Source organism: Chanodichthys erythropterus, chromosome 14, assembly GCF_024489055.1.
Source record: "Chanodichthys erythropterus isolate Z2021 chromosome 14, ASM2448905v1, whole genome shotgun sequence".
In the NCBI taxonomy this organism is placed as follows: Eukaryota; Metazoa; Chordata; class Actinopteri; order Cypriniformes; family Xenocyprididae; genus Chanodichthys; species Chanodichthys erythropterus.
The window spans coordinates 14,035,580-14,053,894 of record NC_090234.1 but is presented as its reverse complement, the minus strand read 5'-3'; the positions used below and the strand labels follow the sequence as shown (position 1 = coordinate 14,053,894).

The window sequence follows — 18,315 nt, the reverse complement described above, 5'->3', positions numbered from 1 at the left end:
AATGGAAAACACACACACTGCTGCATCTGCTCCTACACTACCTAACCTGGTTACTTTAACTTTGTTTTTAGCAGTACGTCAGCAGCCTTCGGTGAGCCGGACTCAACTACCTTCCTCAACTACTCAACTTTTTTGTTTAGCCAAAGAAACGGCTGCTGTGTTGTTCCCTGTTATGTCCGTTGACGTTTACGGGACGTCCAAAACAAACCTGGCCGAGGTCAAGAGACACCTGGATGAACTGATCTCTGATGAGTGCATCAGTAAGGACGTAGAGTCAAGACACATCGCCGACCTTCCTGAAAGCGACAAGAAGGCCATCGTGAGCCTCAGCCGAACCAATCAGGTCAGCGTTCTGGTGACCAGGCTGGATAAGTTAACAGTATCAGGGAAAAAAGACGACGTCTTGGATGCCATGCTGAAGATAAACGGCTTCATCCAAGCAGCGAGAGACCGAGAGATGCGAGCAGGTGAGGTGAAGCGTATGCGGGAGACGCTGTGTTGGGAGCGGGCCGGAGGAGAGCTCTGGGAGCCGCTAGATCCCGCCGTCAGCTACGACATTGAACTTGCCTTCCACGACAAGCAGAAGAGCTTTCAGTTCCAGGAGAACGGCGAGAGCTACACGGTGGACTTCAGCGAGATGAAGCTCACAAACAGCAAGCAGGAGTCCTGCAGGATCAAGAGGACTCTGATGGGAGATTCGGATACGGGTATGAGGTTTTTCAAGAGAATCAGAAGCATCAGTCTGTACATCACTGCAAAAAATGATTTTCTTCCTTAGATATTTGTACTAAAAATACTAAAAATTCTTAATTCTACATTTACTTGAAGCAAAATGACAAATGTCAAAATGAAGAAATATCTGTCAGTGGGATCAGAAAAATAAACTTAATTCAAAGGGAAAACAAGCCTATTTTTCTTACTCCACTGGAAAATATTTTTTCTTATTTTAAGCATGAAGTCACTAAATTTTTCAGCATACAAAGCTTGATATCTTAAGTCACTTTGCTTCTCCAGTTAATTTAAGAATATTTAGATATTTGTACTGGAAAATAAGACAAAGATACAGAGGATGAACATCATTTGTTTGCAGTGCAATTTGATTTACAGTTAAGCATCTGAGTGTCGTCTGAAGCTGAATCAGATTAATGATGGCAGAAACTGTTCTTTCTGTAACTTCACTTGTTTGTTTCCCAGCAATCATTCATCCTCCTCCAACATGGACCAAGATGGATGGACAGGATTTAGAAATAATCACCTTGCAATCAGATTCAGATGAGTACAAGAAGATAAAAACAGCCTTTCTGAGCTCCAGTATCCACCCTGATGTGTCACCCGTACAGGTTGAACAGGTAAAATGATGACTGAAAATGATCTTCCTCAATATTTTAATCTTGTTTTCCAATAAAATATCTAAACTTTCTCAAATCAAGATACATTTACTTGAGAAGAAAAAAAAAATCACACATTATGAAAATGTTTTTGCTTCAAACAAGAAAAAAATCTGCCAATTGCGTCATTTAATTCATGTAAATGTGTTATTTCTTTATTGGGACATGACTTAACGGATTACATGACTAATTTTTTAGCGCCATATATCAAGCATTTATGTAACATCATTAGTGAATTAATGGCTATTATTTTAATTAATTAAAGTTTATAAATTAAAGGAGGCAAGTTATGTTACCTTTAAACATCGTAGTTGACTCCTCTCCCCTAAAACTCCCACAAAATGCGGTGGTGGTGATGCAGCGTAAGTGCACAAACCAATGGGTGCACTTCCCGCCATGGCTGGCACGGTGCCCGCCAGAATGGGTGGGCATTTGCCTATATGAGCAGCTTGCTTCTCCATAGGAATCAGGTTTAATTGACTGAAGCGATGATCGCCCAGTCGTGGAGCCTGCTAGCATGGGCGTCTATGCAATACTCTTTCCTGTTATCTCAGGGAACCAAGGTTAATTTAGTAACAGAGTATTGTTCCCTTTTCATATGGTTCACTCATATTGCGTTGAAGATGCTATGGGGAACTAGTCCAACAACAGCTTAAGACACTTCGTTAAGGGCTCTGAGAGCATAGAGAGTAGAAAAAGGGCCCGTGGGTTGAGCACCCATCAAGGTCGACTCCTAATAAACAAAGAGTATCTGCGCCTGTAGCGCAGGGATGTCCAGGTTGTAGAATTTGGCGAAGGTGGATGGAGAGGACCAGCCTGCCGCTGCACAAATTTCACAGATAGACACACCACTGGACCACGCCCAGGAAGTGGGAAGAGCTGAGAGCGATATGACCCATGCTGGAGTGGACAGCACCTTTGGCACACAGCCAAGCCTTGGCTTTAGGACGCCCTTACAGTCGTTAAGCCCAAACTCAAGGGAGGATGCACTTACAGCAAGTGATTGCAAGTTGCCAACTCGCTTGACCGATGCTAGGGCTAGCAGGAGGGCCATCTTAAGTGAGAGAGGGCACAACCCGGCCGACTGCAGTGGTTCGAAGGGAGGTCCCCTGAGGGCCCTAAGAATCGTAGACAGGTCCCACGTGGGGTCAGTATGGGGACGAGGCAGGTTAAGCCTCCTAGCCCCCTTAGAAAGCGAACAACCAAAGTGTTTCTGCCCAGGGACTGTGAGGCCATGTAGACTTGAGCATGGACGGGGAGCGGCCCGCATCCAAAAGCTCCAGCAGAAAAGACAGCACCAATGGTATGTCACATGAAATAGGGTCTTCTCCCCTGGTAGCACACCAGCTGTGGAAGACAGACCATTTGAGGCCATAGAGGCATCTGGTGGACAGGGCTCTAGCCTCAGAAATGGTTTTCAGGACTCTAGATGAGAGTTTCACAGGCTCCCTTCAAGGGGCCATAAATAGGGGCCACAGGAATCAGCCATGGGGCTGCTGTAAGAATTTGCATCAACCCAGGGAACCAGATTTGGGTCTGCCAGAGAGGAGACACCAAAAGGACCGTGCGCCTGTCCACCCTGATTCGCTTGATGAGCTGAGGAAGTTGCATGAATGGGGGAAAAGCAGGGGGGCGGCTGGGCCAATCATGGGCCAGCATATCCCTGTCCTTCGAAAAGAATATTCGGTAGTGAGAGTTGTCTTCTGAGGTGAAGAGATCGACCAGAGGCCTCGACCTGAGACCACCCTGGTAGTTCAAGTAGGACACCACCACCAAAACATGATGTCCGGTCAGGCCTGGAAGGAAGGTGTTTAGGGCTCTGTGCTTGACCAACAGCCGGAGGCCGGCCTGCCCTTGCACAGAGATCCCCAACCCCAGTTGGAGGCATCTGTTGTGACCACCTTCCACCTTGAGACTAACCACATGTCCACACTGGTCTGGTACCAGCCGGGGTCCTTGCAAGGGGCCAGGGCTTTGATGCAGCCATGGTCCACCTTGACACGAAGGAGACCTGAGTGCCAAGCGCACACTGGAACTCCGGTTTTCAGCCAGTAATGCAGGGGGTGCATGTGCAGCACTGCCGATGTGGAGGCCATCAGGCCCAGCATCCTCTGAAATGTTCGGAGAGTGGGGAAAATCCCTACTCTGAACGACATATCAAATTGTTGAATGGACAGGGCACCCTCTGGTGAGAGCAAGGCCCTCATCTGGACTGAGTTGAACACTGCTCCCAGGAAGGCGATTCGCCTGCTATGGGACAGTGAGCTCTTGGGAGCGTTGATTCTGAGTCCCAGGCATTGCAAATGGCTGAAGAGAAAAGTTCTGTTTGATCCACTGCAGAGCTTGTTTGAAGGCAAGAAGCTTCTTCGAGGAGTCTCAAGCTAAGTCCGAAGATTGTCGCTGAAGGAGATAAAATCTGATTACTATGGCGAAGTGAGCAGCTTATATAGGCAGATGCCCTGCCCATTCTGGCGGGCACCATACCCATCATGGCGGGAAGTGCACCCATAGGCTGGTGCAGTTCCAACTCACCAGCCAATCAGCTGTTTGGCTTTTGGCTTGTGCAGTTGCACTGAGTTGTTAAATTCTTCAAAATCTGTGAAAAAGGAGTTTTCCCCATAGCGTCTTCGACCATATATAGTGAACCGCTTCGAAAGGGAATAATTTTTTATATTGTGTGATTTTAATTTAATGTTTATAGGCCCGTGTTTATTATAAATGTCTGAAATGTTTTTTTCAGATTGACAGGATTCAGAGTCAGTCCCTGTGGCAGAGATACTGTGTGCTGAAACAGGGCGTGGATAAGAAATATCCCAAACAGACAAACGAGTGCAAGCTTTATCACGGAACAACCAAAGACATATGCCAAAAAATCAACAAGAACGGATTCAACCGAAGCTTCTGTGGGAGAAACGGTATGTCTCATGTCTCCGAAGGTCTTAATATGACTAAATTTACACTTGTGGATAAAGTACATAGCCAAAAACAAGTTTGATTAAATAAAAACATCAGACTCTTCTCTTTCATAATTATGGAAGGTTGTTTCCACCATGGAATAAAAATATTATAGAGAATTGTGATTTACACTGTAAAATGTTTTTTTTCCCCTCAGTATTTTTGTCTTGTTTTCCAGTACAAATATCTAAACATTCTTAAATCAGGATAAATAATTTACTGGAAGTGCAAAATGACAAGATATTAAGTCTTGTTTTTTGAAAAATCATCAAAATTAACTGAGCTTAAGCGTAAAACAAGAACAAATATCTGCCAGTTTTTATTCTGTGATGGAAACGAGCTTCCATTCACAACTCCCTGTTTCTTCACAATACTGACCTCTGACATGGTTTGTTTCAAGCGGTCGTTCACGGAGACGGCACATACTTCGCTAAGGAGGCCTGGTACTCTTGCCAGGATCAGTATTCCAACCCAGACGACAAAGGGCTGAAGTACATCTACCTAGCGCGAGTGGTGACGGGGTCCATGTGTAAGAGCAGACAAGGAATGAAGGAGCCGGATCCCATCAACCCTGCTGACCCACGGGCCGGTCTGCACGACTGCGCTGTGGACAACCTACAGAACCCGTTCATCTTTGTGGTGTTCTGTGATGCAGGAGCGTATCCAGAGTACCTCATCACCTTCAAATCTATATAGTCTTCTGAATGCACTAAGATCTCTATCTGACAAGCGCATGATTTTAAGTTTTGACAGACAGATTGATATCATGGGAGACTCTAGATGACTTTGAGCTTGTCACAAATATATTACCACGACAAACACATGAAGAAATGTTTTCAGATGCAACCTTTATCATTAGCGCTGTCTATCACCAAAAAAAAAAAAAACAACAATCACTAAATTAATTGGTAACAACTTACAATAAGGTCATATTTGTTAACTAGTTAATGCATTAACTAACATGAACTAACAATAAGCAATGTATTTTTACAGCATTTATTAACCTATGTTCATGTTAGTTCAAAGTGCATTAACTGATGTCAACAAATACAACTTTTGATCTTAATCTTAACATTTACAAATACATTTTTAAGATTAATAAATCCAGTAGAAGTATTGTTCATTGTTAGTTCAAGCTTATTAAATATTAACAGATAACTTTTGATGCATTAGTAAATGTTGAGATTAACATTAAATGCTTTAGAAGTATTTTTCATTGTTAGTTTCCTGTTAACAATTTTGTAAAGTGTTATGGTGAATATATTCATCATAACTGCCCATCAGATGATCACTGACCTCTGTGATCTGTGTACACACGACATTTTTAAGACTTGTTATTATGATTATCACTTTGTCACATTATTTTAATAATTAATTATTCTAAGGTAACACATTAAAGATCACCTGTAGTCAATAATTGTATCCCTTAAACTCATATTTGATCACCAAAATTACATTTTCCTTGAAAAAAATTCTCCGTTCCTTAAAATAGCTTGAATGTAACTCGACACCCTTGCCTCATTTAGTATACGAGGTTCTATGAATATGCAAATTAGCCCCGCCTCCACTCACTCACACCAGCTCAGAGATCCACTCGATGATCACACACTGACGTGATTGGTTACAAGGTAGTTTGTGTCGTCAGAAACACCAGCAATTTCAAACTGCGTTTTTGAGACTGTTTTTAGATCACTGCAGTTTTAAGAAGAAAATACTCAGCAATTGTGTCGACTTTTGAATTTGCACATGGTTTGTCTTAAAGCACATTCAAAACTTGACTTTAAATCAACAGCCCTTCAGAAGGTTTTTCAATCTGCAGTGTTTTAATCATTCTGAATGTATAAAGGATTGATTTAGTCTGTTTCTGAAACTTTTGAACATAAATAAACATTTTTGTGATTTCCATTGCCTGCTTTGATTGGCATTCTGATCTCTGCGAGATGAGTGTCATAACTGAAGAAACACAGAAACTGATGATACAGAAAAAGAAGTGAAAGCAATGAGCATCCAAAATATGTTTAACTTTAATATGAGTTACAAAACATGATCACACTGAGTACAGCAGGTAATAGTAACTGGATGTATGTTTGCAAATGATTGTGGCACGTAATGAATCAATTTGACTTTTTTTACACTTAATGAATTTCTTAAGACAATTCGATAGGATTAAACCACAACAAAATCAAAAAAGAGAAGAATGACTTCAGTCCAATGGGGTGTGCAAAAATTCTAGAAATGTGCACACACACACACACACAAAAAGAAACATTCATCACTCAATTGAGGCAGATAATTTTATCTGATAAGACGACATGCGCATAGACTATGATGGAAACACTTTTACTGAATAAAACCCATTGATGCGCAACAAAAAAAAAACAACTATGTTTTGTGACTTTGCCTCAGCAGAGGCTATGATTGGATAACTGGACTAAGCAGCGGACTCTCAATCTCAAATGTTGGTTTGGTGGTTATGTCTGTCATCAGAATGATTTGGGTTAATTCCCTCCAGAAGCGTCTCACACGATTGTGTTCCCAAACACCAGCATCCAAACGCAAGATCACATGACAGCGTTTATTGTGTTTCATCTGATGCTCTGAGACCAACTCATTTAATAGAGGGAAAAAAGAGCCAATAGCAGCAACTTTCATTTTTATTACAGATATTTTCTGCCAATTTTCCAGGAAGTGACGATTTTGTTCTCTTGAATACATGGGATGGAAACTGTGTAACTGAAATATGGAATGATACTTCAATTTTGTGCCAACATTAAAGGAGACTTATTATGTTTTTTTTTTTTTTTACATAGTTTTGATTTTGCTTTTAGAAAAGTTTTTCATGCTTGAATGTTCAAAAACAATATTTTTTCCATATTTTCCATAGTTCCTGTCTCTGTGAAGCCCCTCCTTCTGAAAAGCACAATGTGCTCTGATTGGTCAGCTGGAGTAGTGTGTTGTGATTGGTGTTTGAGAAATGTCCCGCCCCTTACCATAACCGCCAGTTTCAACAGACGACTAACTAACTCAAACAGGCCCCGCCCCTTTATTCTGCATATGAATTATTTAAATGAGGAATATTGTGAAGAAAACTCAAGACTACAATGGAGGCATTTCAGGGAGTTCAGTGACACTGATATAGAGAATAACTCACTCCCGCTGGAGGGACTTTGTGACTCTGCAGACTATTTTCACGTTTAAACAGCAATATTACAAAGTTGGCACGGGTGACAGTGAGGACACATAGATGCACCTCTTTGGTTCTGTGCTGGAGCTAGAGCTATTGCTGGTTCTGGGCGGCTGTGGAGCTGAACAGGAATCCATTGATGAACCTCCAGACGGCCAGCAGCGGGTAGAGCAGCGAGCCCAGCATGGCCCAAACGCCTCCTTCTGCAGACGAGCTCACCACAGTGTTGGACCCCTGAGTAGCATAATAAATATATAAATAATTAAATGTGCAAGGAAATAAATAATTAACAAAATAAAATGTTTTATTTTTCCTTGGTGCAATATACTAATGAGAGTGTGTCAATCAAACATCAGAAGGCGGTCTCTATGCCGCCATTGGCTGACACTGTTGAAAATGGTAGTATACATTCTGCTGATTATATTCTCTTCAGAATAGATTTATCTATACATGCTTTAGGTCAGTTAGCAGCTACATTTGTTGTGACTGTAGATCCGTTTGTCGGCTAAAAGAGTGCAGTAATGTTAAGGTAGGTATTGGCAAAATATCACCTGTAGTAAGTTAGCCTCGTCACTGACGTAGGCCTACTACAACCTTTGGAACATGAAAAATTCACCTTTAGGTAAATTACATAATTTTTTTTCTTCAAAAAATAATCATATACTGTACAAACGAGATACTGGCAGAAGCTCATATTCAGTAAGTCAGTCTCCCCACAAGGTTTTTACTATAACCTTGTAAATATCGAATTTGACCAGTCATTCTGCCAAAGCCACTGGAAGGCAAGCCTGCAACCTTTAGCCAAAAAGCGCCTCTGGTGGTACGTTTTTTTGAATGGATGTCAATGGATGTGAGGCTTCACTATGCTGATTAAACAGCTTTTGTGGGGAAATAGCTAATCATAATCGACAGCCTGTTTGCTAATCTTCAGCATGTTTTACACTAAACAATACTTTCTTTGGGAACTATATGTAGATTTTAGCTTGATAAAAATTTATTTTTTCAAGAGAAGGCAGACTAGGGACTAGTCACTGTCATTACATGATATGCTGAGAGGTGCCACACGTGATTAAGTTAACCGTTACGCTTTCTCCAATGGTAAGAGATACGAATCCTCTTATCTCCCTATTATATACAATTTCTGATTCTGCATCCTAGGCAACTGCCTATGTCATATATGCCACGGGCCCTGCTTGAAATAAAACGAAATATTCTGTCACCTTTGATTGGGTGGGCCAGCCTGGCCCTTATGTGGCCTTGCCACTGGTGCATAGTGTATAGTGCGTCATTTGGGACTCAACTAATGTTTAAATGTTTATTTAGGCTAATTCTAATATATTTATCAAACAAATAATATCATTCTTATTCTCAGTGATTTAAGGTTAAATATTAAACGAAAACTTGAAAAAATGATTGCACAACCACAAGTTATATATATGATATAAATCATATATATAAGATATAAATATGTCAATTGCCATTAAACAAAAGAAAAAGAGAGAAGTAGCCTAGTATGGCGCGCTTTTTCTTAGCGTCCGTTTCCATGGTGACTTCTTTTTTTTTTTTTTTTTTTTTTTTTGTAGTAGTAGTAGTAGCTCTGTTGAGTCTTGTGTGTTAACCGTTAAGGGTTAGCTCAGGCTGAAACTCCTGAACGCGTTTTTGGAGTCAGCATAGAGTTATGTAGGGTATTATGTGACGGTTAGTTATCCTTGCTTTCTGGAATACCCCGTGAATTTGCCTTGTATTTATCAGAAGTCACGTGAGCGACGACCCTAAAGTAAAAGTGAAAGTACAGACTAAATCGAATCAGTGCGCCTTTAATTCATTCATTTGTAATCCGAGTATCTCTGTGTGGAAATATGTCTCGTCAGGGCTCTGCAAGCTGACAGTTACTTATGAGCGTTTTGTCATAGTTTTGTGACTTTGGGAGAAAGTTACTTTTGCAAACATGGAACATTTTCTGATTCTCGAGGGTTTGCCGGATAATTTTGACCGTGTGAAATTAAAGGTTGAACTTTATTTTAAAAATAAAAGACGATCAGGAGGAGAGATCGTGCAGATTCAAGAACATCAAGAGGACAAACGAAAAGCACTTCTTATTTATATGAACGAAGAAGGTGAGTCTATCTTCAACATCCTAATGGCTAAAAACCTATTATAGATAGGCTACAATTGGCTACTGATACTTATGGAAGCTTATTTTCATAAAATAAAATAAAATATATATATTTTCAAATAAAAAGATAAAGGTAACTGACACCTGTATCTGACAATTCTGACTTTTCCCCCTTGCTTTTCTGAGAAATATCAGAATTGCGAGATACAAAGAATAAACTCACAATTCTCAGGAAAAAAAGTCAGAATTTTGAAAAGTAGATAAGAAGATATAGCCTATTTAAGATATATGTTTAATGGTTTATTCATGCATTAATTTTCTGTTTTCATTTTATTATTTACATTTTTTATTGTATTTATTATTTATTTTATATAGGTTATTTGCAGTTCACATCGCTGCATTGTTTTGGCGCAAAATGCAGATGCAGGGCAGGAAGTGATTTTTTTTACATAGGAAGCACTATCAATCAAATGCCTATATTTTGCATCTTTTATGCTTGCTGAAATCAAACCAAGAAAACACAAGGAGCTTTTATTGTGTACCAAAAGTTGTTATTCATCAGTGGGAAAATGCAATAAATTGACCGAAAAATGCAGGAAAATGTAGCTTGTAAACCTGCGTCTGTGGTCGGGTGGAGCCAAGTCGGATAATACTTGTGTGAGCGAAGTATTTCACCCAAAAAAAATAAAAAAAATTATATATAAAGGATTAGTTCACTTTCAAATTAAAATTTCCTGATAATTTACTTACCCCCATGTCATCCAAGATGTTCAGGTCCTTCCTTCTTCAGTCGAAAAGAAATGAAGGTTTTTGATAAAAACATTCCAGGATTATTCTCCTTATAGTGGACTTCAATGGACTCCAAACGGATGAAGGCCAGAATTACAGTTTCAGTGCAGCTTCAAAGCGTTTGATCCCAGACGATGAATAAGGGTCTTTCTACCCCTGCTGTTGGAAAAGGGAATTACATGCCAAAATTAACATTCATTTTGTAATAGCTTTGGCCATCTGTGAAACAGAGACATGAAACCAGTGTCTTTCAGTAGAGGGGGACAGTGGACATCTTTCACAACCTCTCTTTTTACCTCTACTGGTGAAAAAGGGAATTGCACGAACAAACTTAACTTTCTTTTTGTAATAGCCCTCTCCGGCAGGAAGAGAAACACATGAAACCAGTGTCTTTCAGTAGAGGAGGACAGTGGACATCGTTCACAGCCTCTCATGTTACCCCTTCTGGTGGAATACGGAATTGCATGTCCAAAATTAACCTTTCTTTTCATAATAGATTTGTCCATCGGGGAGACAGTGACATGAAACCAGTGTCTTTCAGTAGAGGGGGACAGTGGACTTTCACAACATCCATTTTTCCTTAGTGGCTGACTATGGAACTGCATGTCCACACTTTTCTTTTTGCAAAAACTTTCTTCAGCAGGAAGATTGAAACATGACCAATGCCGTCTTGACAGGATGTCTGCTGCTTATGAGCTCTCCTGGAATGTGAGTGGCTCGCAGTGACTTTAATCACTACTGACTCCACAGGAGGAGATGGCAGGCAAGTTACAATATGTGACGTGAGCATAATCCACCTTGAAGTCTGACCGAAGACTGAATGTACGGCGACAGATCTGTGTGATGTCCTCGCCACCATGTCAGGCTCGGGACTCATGAATGAAGCCAGTGCTGTAGAGGTCTCATATGCATCAGTCCTAGCAGTGTTACTGCTGCAAATGATGCCATATACCACTGAAGCCTCTGAAAATATTTCAGTGGAACCGCTGTTTTGTAAACTGACTACAACTGGCCCAAGACAGGTGGGAAGCCGCACGTTCCTGTAACGTCATACTGGCAGAGATGGTGTTCCTGGACTGACTGAGAGTCTGTACTGTGACTTTAATCACTCTGAGAGCAAAATCAGTTCTCTAATCAGCCACTAGGGTAAAAAGATTGTCTATATCTGACACCTCAGTTCATCGCAATCTGACTGAGCTCTGTTATAACACAATGAATATTTGAACAATGAATCTTTCATAATGTTTACACTTTGTGTTATAATAATAATAATAGGATTTGTGAGTGCGCAGATTTCAGCACTGCATAAAAACGCCGGCATTTTGAGTGGTGAAAGGATTCTAACATGTGTCTCCATTTTGTCTCAGAAATCAACAGATATGTCTGTGATTGGATACATTGCTCAACACTGCTAACACGTGTTATAAATAGAATCTCGCATACTGTATGCTTGCGACTGTAAATTATATTTATTTTATATTAGTTGTTCTTGTTGTCTTTTTGCAATATATGAATAACAATTTATTAGTTTTTAGATATTTTATATTTAGATATTTCTATTTTGCGGGAATCCTAACCTGTATGCATTTTGGGGTGATCACCGGTGATCGGTTCTACACAGATTTTGTTCATCTCAAATGAGCCTAATTTTATCCATCTATTTCACCCCATAACCCTTTGTGCAAATTATGGGAGTAAGCGAGAGCTTTACTCCGTATTTTCAAAAACAGGGTACAATGAGATGACATTCTTCTCACCCTTCAACCATCGACATTAAAAGGAAATTTAAAAAGTGTAAAAGCATTAAGAAACAACAACAAAAGACCATGAATAACCCCAAAAGATTGATTATTTCTGCAACATTATGGATGGGTTAAGTCACTGTAGTAATATTTGTCTATATTATTTAACATATGTTTCCTTAATCAAAAAAAGTTTATTAACATTGAGTGATGATATTTCTAAGAATTCTGAGAAATACATTTAGAATTCTAAAATATGAAAAAATGGAGAATTCTTAGATAATTTTTTTTGTATTCTGTGGCAGAAACAAGCTTCAACAACGTTATGTATAACTTGCATAATTTAAAAGAAAGAACTGAAATAGTTTGGGAAATGGAAGAGTTTTACAGATAATTCTCCTGTTTTCCAGATCTGAAGAAGGTACTTATCGAAAGAATCCATAAAGTTGATTTCAAACATCATGGAGCAGTTGAATTGACAGTGAAACTACCAGAAGACAAAAAGATCAGACCATCAGTTCTGCCAATGTCCAAGCTGGAGAAGAGCACTCTCTTCAAGTCACAGGCCACTCCTGCAAGCCAGGTCATTCTCTAATTATTTATGAATTATTATTGATAATATTAGACTACAAGTTTCAAAATATCCTGATTCATGCCACTTTTGAAAGACAAAGAAGCAACAGGATATTTATGCAACATTCCAGCTTAACATGGGTCCTTAAATGTCAAAGAAACATAAGAGAAATATAGATGTATAACTGAGAAAAGGAATGAAACATTACTGTAAATTTAAATGAGGTCAGATGAATGTTCATATACGCTCACACTTCCTCCTTATTGTTCAAAGGTCTCTGCATTAAAACTACCTGCAACAGAAATTAAAGGTAATAAAGATTGGACAATAATGCTTTAAATCTTAGTGTTTAAAATTCACAGATTTCAAAATATTACCAATGACACTTTGATCACATGTATATATTTGTTCATCATTCAGACAATGAGGAGGATTCAGAAATACCAGATCTTCTAATTACCACCCCTAATTCAGTTGATAAGGACACACTTCAGATGTATTTTGAGCAGTTTACAGAGCAATTTGAGCTCGCAAAGCATGGAAATAACAGCTGGATTCTGAAGCTCTACAGCCAGTCAGGTATGATTCAAGAACAAAGTTGCATTGGGAATGTGTTTACTATCCACTCATAAGTGTCTCAATGTAACATGAAACAAACTGGTTTTTGCAACAATTTTTGGTGTATCACTTACTCATGATGTAGGTCTAATTCTGTTTCAACAATATCATTAGACGCCTAGCAAACCATGAAAAAAAAAAAAAAATCTTTGAAATCAGAAAGATCAAAATTAACATAATGTTGAATCTTTCCTCAGATTTCAAGATGATTTGTGGCAAGGAAGAACATGATTTAGACATATCTTTACAAGTGTATAAAGATGGAAGTCTAGGAGAGAAGTCAGACCCCCGTCGCTTCATCTTGACTGGGTTTGATGGCGACACAGACTGCAAGATGATCTCATTGTTCATTGGCAGCTGTAGCAAGACGACAGAACACACTTGGGAGACACTTGATGAAGAGAGGATTGTTGTCACCTTCAAACAAGATATTGGTAGGTTTGGAAGCCACAGCACTTTCTCCCCGGGGTGTCTGCGTTATCGTCACTCTCTGTGGTGTTTTGCATGAGGTAGAGATCTTGGTCCGGTTACCAAAACACACTGCCATCTGGTCATCTGCTAATATCATAATTAAGGGCAATATTTGATTTAATTATTTTTGTGTTGTTCTGTTGTTTTTTTGTAAAGCATTGTATATTGGTATCTTCAAGTATTACAATACAGTGCATATACATGTGGGACGACTGATACCAGTGAAAAATTCCTTGTTATAATGTTATGGATACTTGCCCAGTAAAAGCTGATTTGATTTGATTGGAAATCTAGATTGGATTTACAGTGGAAAAATGTTCTTTAGATGATTAAAATGTTCTTTCTTCCTGCTAAGAAAATAATTGTTCTTTTAAGAACTGATCACCGAAAGATTCTTTGGGGAGCCAAAAATGGCTCTTCTATGGAATGCATTGGTGCCCAAAAAACAAACAAACAAACAAACAAACAAACAAACAAACAAACAAACAAACAAACAACCTTATCTAAGAGTTTTAAGAGTGTACTTAAGTTTGCAAAAAGCTTTAACTGGAGAAAATTAATGTGAACATTAATGACTTCTTGCTGTGGTCAACATTCATATAACTCATACTCAATTCTGTGAACATTTCAAAAAGAACATGTATAGATAATTTTTCCTTTTTCATTTGATCAACAGATGTGAAGTCATTTATAAAAAAATGCACTTCAAAGCAACTTCTGGGTCAAGACATCGGAGTGACGCGTTTGGTGCGTACGGATTCGATCCTGGTCCAGGGAGATTTAGAAAAGATTAGTGAAGATATTCTCACCCTTTACTTCAGCAATAAGAGGAGCAGAGGAGGAGATATCGAGAACTTCATATGGATCAACAGAGGAACAAGTGCGGTCATCACATTTGGAAAATGTGATGGTAGGTTTTCAGATTAGTTGCAATGATTCGATTTGATTTATTTATTTATTTAAAAATAATAACTCAATTTTGATACCAAAAAAAAAAAAAAAAACAAGACTTAATATCTTCACTCATTTTGCTTCTCCAGTAAATGTATCTTGATGTAAGAATGTTTAGACATTTGTACTGGACAACAAGACAAAAATACTGAGGAAGAACATAATTTTTGCAGTTTAGAGGTTAAATCTAAAAATCCCTGGACATGGATTACTATTAATATTGTGCAACAGTAAAAAAAAAATGTAAAATTGTAAAAAAATGTTTCTGTCACCTGATGGATTTTGGGTTCCTTACCACGGTCGCCTTTGGTTTGCTAAGTTTGGTTTTAAAAGACCATGTGCACTCACAGGTGATCACGACATAGCCCCCCTCCTAAGGAGCGGCTTCCAGACGCTCCTAACATAGTCATAGAAGTCCAGGAGGGAGGCAGAATGGAGGCGGATCAGGGGGCGGGATGGAGGGCCAGGTCCATGGAGAGGAAGGAGGCCTGGAAGCTGGGCAGATGGCCAGAGTGGAACAGGCGAAGGAGGCTGGACAGACGGCCAGGTAGATAGGTTTGAAGACCCCTACGGTGGAGCAGATGACTACCACTGCAGCTCAGATGGGCTTGAAGACCTCCACGGTGGAGCAGATGACCACCACAGCAGTGAAGATGGGCTTGAGGATCACCACGGCGGAGCAGACGACCCCCACAGCAGATCTGGCAACACCGGGAACCTCCAAGGCCGATCAGGTGAAACTGCAACATGAAACACAGAGAAGTTAGTTATGGCCGCTAGGGCTGCAACAGGGCAGGCAGGGAGCTCAGAAATGCCCTCCAAGGCTTTGAGCAACATGTCTTCTCTGGTTGTGTTAAGGCACACTGACAGTTCAGGAATGACCTCTGCAGTAACATCGAGGCAGACAGGAACCGCAGAAACCAACTCTGTAGTTGTATCAAGACAGACAGGAAGTTCATTCACAAGGCTGGGCTCTAGAACAGAAGCAAACTCTAGAGTGGACTCATGGACTGAGGTGAATTTGAGAGTGAATTTGTGGACTGGACTGGGCTCTATAGCAGATTCAAGGACTTGAGTGGGCTCTGGAGTGGATTCAAGGACTGGAGTGGGCTCTGGAGTGGATTCAAGGACTGGAGTGGGCTCTGGAATGGATTCATGGACTGTAGCGGGCTCTTGTGTGGATTCATGGACTGAAACTGATGTGTGTGCAGCCCACACACACCAAATGGCCGTGGCCATAATGGCCAGCGCTACAATCTCTGAGGGCTCAGGCCTGGCAGCCATCTTGGCTGAGGGCTCATGCGTGGTAGCCATCTTGGCTGTGGGCTCAGGCGTGACAGCCATCTTGGCTGAGGGCTCAGGTGTGGCAGCCATCTTGGCTGAGACGTGCCAGGGCTCTGGAAGACCTGCTGAGACGTGGCAGGGCTCTGGAAGACCTGCTGAGACGTGACAGGGCTCTGAAAGACCTGCTGAGACATGACGAGGCTCTGAAAGACCTGCTGAGACGTGACAGGGCTCTGGAAGACCTGCTGAGACGTGACAGGGCTCTGAAAGACCTGCTGAGACATGACGAGGCTCTGAAAGACCTGCTGAGAAGTGACAGGGCTCTGGAAGACCTGCTGAGGCGTGACAGGGCTCTGGAAGACCTGCTGAGAAGTGACAGGGCTCTTGAAGACCGGCTAAGACGTGACAGGGCTCTGGAAGACCGGCTGAGACGTGACGAGGCTCTGGAAGATCAACTGGGACTTGACTTGGCTCACGAAGTTCAACTGGGATTTGACTTGGCTCACGAAGATCAACTGGGACTTGATGGGGTGTTGTTGTGGCCGCCATTTTGTGAACGAGCTCTAGCATGGCAGCCATTACACGAGCAGACGAGGTGTCACATTCCTCCGCGACACCCACAGTAAATAGAGAGCCAACAGTCAATAAAGCAAAAACAACTCAATGATGAACGCAGACCCTCTCGTCTAAGCTTGGACTGTAGAGGTTGGTTAATGCCATCACAAAAAAAGTCTATCAAGAGACAGTCTGGTAGATCAGAGAAGTTCACAATGGCTAAAAACTTGTGAACATAGTTCTCCAGTGATCGTGGGCCTTGTCTAAGTGCTAACAAAATTCTTGCTGTGTCCATACCTGGCCAGTGTTCCTCAGAAAACCTGCTGGATCCTTGGTGTAGCTAGATCTTCTGTTACGCAATGCTCCAAGGCACAAAGATTGAGGATCCAGATGCAGTGTTGTTTTATTTGAAGGTTAATCGACAATCGTAGTCAATAACAGGCAAGGGTCTAAAAATTTCCTTGCCTTGTCAAATGCAGCCCAGCTCAGTACAGTTTGCATACAATGGTGTCAATGCAGGCAGATAAAAAAAAAAAGATGAATATCACACATATGTTGAATAACAGTGTCCCCAACTAAGCAAGCCAGAGGCGACCGCGGCAAGGAACCCAAACTCCATCAGGCGACAAAATGGAGAAAAAAATAAAACCTTGGGAGAAACCAGCCTCATTTGGAGGGCCAGTTCTCCTATGGCCAACAACAAAAAGTGCATGATTATAGTTCAGGCAGCGTTACATGTCATAAGTCCCTTTGGGATCAGAACAGTCAAAATATTTAAATAAATATTTAAATATTCCATCTATTTGAAGATCAGAATCATCACACCGGTATGGAAATGGTTTTGTTGCTAACATGAAGAAACTTAGCGTATTTATTAGTTGCCATATCGACAATAAATAGAGAATAAATTGCGGCATAATTCAAAAATCTTTGGAAGAAATCACTGAACATTTATTTAACAGTAGCAATTCTCTAGGATCAAGTTGTGTTTTTTAATAAGAGGTTTAATAATGGCCAGCTTAAAAGTTTTTTACTTTTTTTTTTTACTTTGATGATTTAACAAGTTTAGACAGTTCTTCCTCTCCTATAGCAATGATACTGTAGTAGACGGTTGCATGGTTATCATTTTCTCTCATATAATGAATCTTGCCAGTAAAGTTCATAAAGTCATTACTGCTGTGCTGTTTGGAAACATCAGAAGTTGAAGTTGTATTTCTTGTTAATTTAGCCACTGTATCAAATAAATACCTACTGTTGTGTTTGTTTTCTTCTAAGAGATTTGAAAAATAAGTAGATCTTGCAGTTATTATGGTCTTTCTGTATTTAAAAATGCTTTCCTTCCACAAAAGGTGAAAAACCTCTTGTTTTGTTTTCTTTCAGCTGTGCTCCATTTTTCTGGCTGCTCTCTTAAGGGCCCGAGTGTGCTCGTTGTACCACGGCGTTGGACTATTTTCTTTAATCTTCTTTAAGCGCAACGGAGCAACTGTGTCTAAAGTGCTGGAAAAGAGAGAGTTAAAAGTTTCTGTTGCAATATCGAGTTCTTCTAAGCTATCTGGGATGCTGAGATGATGAAACTGATCAGGAAGATTATTAATAAAGCAATCTTTAGTGGCAGAAGTGATAGGTCTCACATATTTGAAACACGGAGTCGGCTTTGAAGCCTTGGCTAAATGTAATTTACACGAGAC

The 18,315-nt window shown here is 40.4% G+C and overlaps 2 protein-coding genes across 2 annotated transcripts in view; both read left to right on the top strand.

Moving 5' to 3' along the window:
• The window catches only part of LOC137035412 (protein mono-ADP-ribosyltransferase PARP14-like), a 35,043-nt gene extending 28,732 nt beyond the window's left edge, over positions 1-6,311 (top strand). Inside the window, exons 23-26 of the mRNA XM_067408654.1 lie at positions 72-707; positions 1,195-1,349; positions 4,129-4,303; positions 4,744-6,311. Coding sequence (XP_067264755.1) covers positions 72-707; positions 1,195-1,349; positions 4,129-4,303; positions 4,744-5,039 — 1,262 coding nt within the window. The 3' untranslated portion in view covers positions 5,040-6,311. The remainder of the gene's footprint in view (positions 1-71; positions 708-1,194; positions 1,350-4,128; positions 4,304-4,743) is intronic.
• A 1,276-nt stretch (positions 6,312-7,587) lies between these two features.
• Positions 7,588-15,194, top strand: LOC137036216 (uncharacterized). The gene is made up of 7 exons (XM_067410251.1): positions 7,588-7,765; positions 12,585-12,757; positions 13,022-13,058; positions 13,169-13,327; positions 13,564-13,800; positions 14,514-14,747; positions 15,139-15,194. The coding sequence occupies exons 1-7, from the start codon at positions 7,588-7,590 to the stop codon at positions 15,192-15,194; spliced, it is 1,074 nt and encodes a 357-aa protein (XP_067266352.1).
• The last annotated feature ends 3,121 nt before the right edge of the window (positions 15,195-18,315 follow it).